The 5,445-nt window shown below is 43.4% G+C and overlaps 1 protein-coding gene across 1 annotated transcript in view; it reads left to right on the forward strand.

Annotated features, from left to right (window-relative positions):
• Window positions 1-625: 625 nt before the first annotated feature.
• The window catches only part of SAV1 (salvador family WW domain containing protein 1), an 8,945-nt gene continuing 4,125 nt past the window's right edge, over window positions 626-5,445 (forward strand). Inside the window, exons 1-2 of the mRNA XM_081829762.1 lie at window positions 626-1,100; window positions 3,680-4,136. Coding sequence (XP_081685888.1) covers window positions 1,007-1,100; window positions 3,680-4,136 — 551 coding nt within the window. The 5' untranslated portion in view covers window positions 626-1,006. The remainder of the gene's footprint in view (window positions 1,101-3,679; window positions 4,137-5,445) is intronic.

Below are 5,445 nucleotides of genomic sequence, written 5' to 3' on the forward strand. Positions count from 1 at the left end.
AAGATTGTAATATTAAATTCCAAGTATATTCAATGTAACAATGAGAGGGATGATGAGATATTATGCTAACATCAAATTTATCGAAGAGGTAGTATAAACTCCATTTTGCGTTTTCCCTCTGTTTTTCCTTTATCAGAGAGACACACCCTGGCATACAGAAGATGACTGATCAGTGATTTCTGGACAGATTAGTGTTTTCAAGAAAAAGAGGCATCTTGAATTTTTTGTCACCGCACTAGCCTGGGGGTTGTGGTCTTTCAACTCTATTCGCATTCTGCGTTATCAGGGACCTGAATTTACCAGCCCAAGAAACTCCGGGAGGGACGTCCTCACACAAGTATGACGACAAGAACGCTTCTCCGGGAGGCGTCGCCCGCTCCCTCAAGGTCCCGGGGAAACATCTGTGGGTAGAAGGGGCTCCACGGCAAGAGCGCGCGACGGCCTCCCGCGCTCAGTCGGGCGGCCTTGCTCCTTATCTCCCGACCGCAAGACCCGCTTCTCCTCCGAGGAGGCAGAGGGGCCCGCCCGTTAGCTGACAGCGCCGCCCGGCGTCCCGCAGCCCGAGCCGCGCCCCGGAGCTGGGGTGGGGGAAGGGCGGCGGCGCTCGCGCTGCGTCGAGTTTCCCAGAATTCCCAGCGGCCGCGGGGAAAGTTTACCGGACGTAGGCGGCGGCGGCGGTAGCGGTTACTAGGCGGCCCTCGGCGGACCATGGCCCTGGCCGGGCGTTTCTGGCCTCTGCTCACGGAGTTCTCGGGCAGCATCGCGGAGCGAGCAGATTTCCAGGAAGGAACTGACAAGTGACTGAGTTGTGGCCGGCGCGCTTAGCGCCCCGAACATGCGGCAGTCCCTGCGGGCGACCCCGGGCTGCGGAGAGGCGGCGGCGGCGGCGGCGGCTCGGGAGGGAAGGAGGCGGAGGCGCCGGCGGAGGTGGCGGCGGGGCCGGCCATCGCCTTTCGCGGAGCCCTAAGGAGGCTGCTTGACGCGGCCTGGGGCCTCGTCGACAAGGATGCTGTCCCGAAAGAAAACCAAAAACGAAGTGTCCAAGCCCGCCGAGGTGCAGGGGAAGTACGTGAAGAAAGAGACGTCGCCTCTGCTGCGGAGTGAGTGTCGGGCGGGGCGCACCCACACCTGGCCCGAGCGGCAGCCGGGAGCCTCGCGGGCGCCCGACGCGGCTCCCTGCGGCTTCTCTTTCCTGTTGGTCTGTGAAATACTATTTTTTAAAACTGTATTGTGCCTGAAGTGGTGGTCATTGTTTGAAAGCCGATAAAGTGTAATAAGTTTAGATTAGTCCTTCCCCCGTGGGCCTCCCTAAAAATAACAAACTTTCCCGTTCCCCTCCAGGGCGGAGTGTTGTTTCGTTTTGATTACTAGAAGAGGTTCTTTGGGAACGCTTAAATTGCTGATTCCCTGATGCTACAGGGGTGAAAGTGATTAGACTGGGGCACACTTTTTCCTCTTCTAGATACCTCGAGATATGCCTTGTGTTTGCAAACATTTCGGGTGTCACTCGTCCGTGCAGGAAGTTGTGCGAACTCGGGCAGAATTCCTTAGCCCTTTTGCGTGTTGTAGACATGAGGAGGTGACAGTTAATCGTCGCTGTTGTAGCCGCTATCCAAAGCCTCATCATCAGTCTTAGATCTTAGAGAAGCCAAAATCATGTGTGTTTGGGTATTTAAGTGAGCATTGCTTCAAATACCACCTTCCCTCCCCGAGTCCAAAAAAAAGGCGAAGTACGCAAAAATTTCTATCGTACTTCAGGAGAAATTGCCAAAAAGTTTTTTTTTTTGAACTTTAATAGTTTTTGTTTCTCTCTGCCTCCCCGCCACACTTTTCAATTTAAGCATTTGACTCTGCTTTTTCAGCTGTATCTTTTGAATTTTAAATTCTTGCTTGTGTGTTCAAAACATCTGTGAGATAAGGAACTAATATTTTGATATTCATACTGCATGGTGGGCACTTCGTGTAAGTGTCCTTCTTGGAAGCTCCTACAAATCTTGTGACTTAAGCATTACCTCATTCTGTAATTGGGAAAGCTGTTCATAGAGGTTCCTAGTATTTACCCAGGATCACACAGAAAGGTGTGGAGAGCATGTTTTTTAAATAATAACCACATCATTAGCCTTAGAGATTTATCCTTGTATTTGCAGTGCTTTCTTATAGAACAACAAAATAGATCAATGGGTACATCAGTAACCAGAAAATTGATTTTTATTTATTTATTTTTTTAAAGTTCATTTATTTAAGTTACCTCGACACCCAGCATGGGGCTCTAACTCACAACCCTGAGATCAAGAGCAGCTCATTCCTCCCAATGATCCAACTTGGCACCCCTGAAAATTGATTTCTTTTTTTTTTTTTTAAGATTTATTTACTTATTCGAGAGAGAGAGAGAGAGAGAGAGAACCTGAAGGGGGAGGGGCTAAGAGAGAGGGGGTCTCTAGAGAGTGCAGCGGACTCTGCTGAGCTCGGACAGGGGACTTGATCTCACCACCTGATCTCATCACTTGATCACGACCTGAGGCTGAACTCCAGTCAGAGGTTTAACTGACTGAGCCACCCAGGCACCCCATGTTAGCCATACTTTAAAGCAAGTTTATTTGGATATTAACTTCTGTCTAGAGTTAGCTTCTGAAGCTTATTAATATCAGTGCTGTCTAATATTGTTTACTTAATAAATGAATAAAACAGTTTCCAAATCTAGTTTTTTTTCATGTTATAAAGTTATTTGCTTTGTAACCTGACATGTCTAAGCCACTTAAGTTCTGTATTCAGAAGTACTATATCCTGAAGGCCATTGTTCTACTGTTATCTTCTGTTTTGAATTATAATTGTGTGTTCTTAAGGGAGCCATAGTTTCGGGCTTGGCATTTTTAAAAAAATATTTATTTGACAGAGAGAGAGAGAACACAAGCAGGAGGAGGGGCAGAAAGAGAGGGAGAAGCAGACCTCCCGCTGAGCAGGGAGCCTGATGTGGTGCTGGATCCCAGGACCCTGGGATCATGACCTGAGCTGAAGGCAGACACTTAACCAACCGAGCCACCCAGGCACCCCAGGCTTGGCATTTTTGAACTGATTGAACATTTGTATGCCTCTTTGAAATGAGATCTTTTTATTTTTTAGTTTTCATAGCTAAATTTTTTACTTTCCAACTTTTGATTACTGTACTAGTATTACGTAATTCTGAGAGGAAACCAGATTATTTTAAAGTCTTTTATTTTTGAAATTGTGTTTGCTTGTAAAAGGATTTTTGGGTATTTTGAAAATGAAGTGAAATCAACAAACAGAATAATCTTAAATTATGTTGGTGATGTGTATCTATTTGTTAGGTTGTTTCTTATTTTTACACATTTATTCATGAGTATTTCATTAACCGTAATTAAGCTTACTGACATTTCATCATGTTATGTATGGTGGTATGCAGAATACGTTTGATTCTGACTAAATGTACACATACCACATTCATACAAATTATAAATTCATTTGAGTGGGAAAATACTAATTAAATTAGCCTTGATTTTAAAATACCCAAGTACTATCTTAAATCAGAATTTTAAATTGTGTTTGCTTAAGTCCATTGAAATTTTGCATTTGGGGGTAATAGATGTAAATGAACAAATTTTGAAAAGTGTAATTATTACTAACTGAAGTGGTCATTTTACTCTGTTTTATTTTATTGTAGATCTCATGCCTTCATTTATTCGGCATGGTCCCACAATTCCAAGACGAACTGATATCTGTCTGCCAGACTCAAGTCCTAATGCCTTTTCAGCATCTGGAGATGGAATAGTTTCAAGAAACCAGAGTTTCCTAAGAACTCCAATTCAAAGAACACCTCATGAAATAATGAGAAGAGAAAGCAACAGATTATCTGCACCTTCTTATCTCGCCCGGAGTCTAGCAGATGTCCCTAGAGAGTATGGCTCTTCTCAGTCATTTTTAACAGAAGTTAATTTTGCTGTTGAAAATGGAGACTCTGGTTCCCGATATTATTATTCAGATAATTATTTTGATGGTCAGAGAAGGCGCCCACTTGGAGATCGTGCACATGAAGACTATAGATACTATGAATACAACCACGATCTCTTCCAAAGAATGCCACAGAATCAGGGGAGACATGCTTCAGGTAACTTAAAATTATAAATCCTACATTAGTTTAGATTTATTAACAGTTAAAAAGATGCTCTTTTCTGGATTTTCTTGGGAACCCAACAGACACTACCAGAAAAATACTTTTCCATTTTGCCAGTTTTCTTAAGCCAGCTTGCAAATAATTAGTAATCTATGCTGAGTGAAAGAATTTTGTGCCCATTTATTTTATTAACTCATTTTATAAAAATTTAGTACTTACCGGAAGGCTATCTAGACTATTTATTTTATTTTATTTATTTATTTTTTTTAAAGATTTTTTTTTTTTAATTTTTATTTATTTGAGGCAGAGAGAATGAGAGACAGAGAGCATGAGAGGGAGGAGGGTCAGAGGGAGAAGCAGACTCCCTGCCAAGCAGGGAGCCCGATGTGGGACTCGATCTCGGGACTCCAGGATCATGACCTGAGCCGAAGGCAGTCGCTTAACCAACTGAGCCACCCAGGCGCCCGGCTATCTAGACTATTAACACTATGAACCTTGAAAACCTAGAGAATTTAATGTCTACAGTTGGATTGAATCTAGGTTTAGGTTTGATAGAATGGGAAGGTTAGAGTTTCAAAGAACCTGGTCTTAAACCCGAGAAAGGAAAGGTGGATAGGAAGAATTGGGCACAGTAAAGGATACCGTGGGCAACTGCATCATTCCTCAGCTACAGCCTGCACTGTTTCTCCTAGCAAAACTGTTTTCCTAGGCCAATAATTATTTCCCAGGTTGGTCACAAAGACTTACTGTCAAATGGTTAATTGTGTGTTGTCTGTCCTTTTGTTCTTTTAGGAATAAAAATACTAGCCATATAATTTTTTTTTTTAAAGATTTTATTTATTTATTAGAGAGAGAGCACATGAGAGGGGGGAGGGTCAGAGGGAGAAGCAGACCCCCCGCTGAGCAGGGAGCCCGATGCGGGACTCGATCCAGGGACTCCAGGATCATGACCTGAGCCGAAGGCAGTCGCCTAACCAACTGAGCCACCCAGGCGCCCTAGCCATATAATTTTTTAAAATTTGTTTTCCATATTTGCTAACTTGGGAATATTTGTACAAGGAGCAGAAGAGATAGGAAAAATGCACAGTTCTACTTTATTCCCAGAGTACTGGATTACACTAGATAAACTGAAGCAAGCTGAAAATTAAAGTTTTTTATCTAATTGTTTTTTTCCTGGTAAGTTGCAGGCTTTAAATCTTGGCAGGATAAAAATAAATCCATGAGACATTTACTTTTTAACCTATGAAACTTCAAACAAAGTAACTTGAAAACAGCGCGTGGGTGGCTCAGTCTGTTGAAGTGTCTGACTCTTGATT

Source organism: Leptonychotes weddellii, chromosome 9 (assembly GCF_054177405.1).
Source record: "Leptonychotes weddellii isolate Sample4059 chromosome 9, ASM5417740v2, whole genome shotgun sequence".
NCBI classification, from domain to species: domain Eukaryota; kingdom Metazoa; phylum Chordata; class Mammalia; order Carnivora; family Phocidae; genus Leptonychotes; species Leptonychotes weddellii.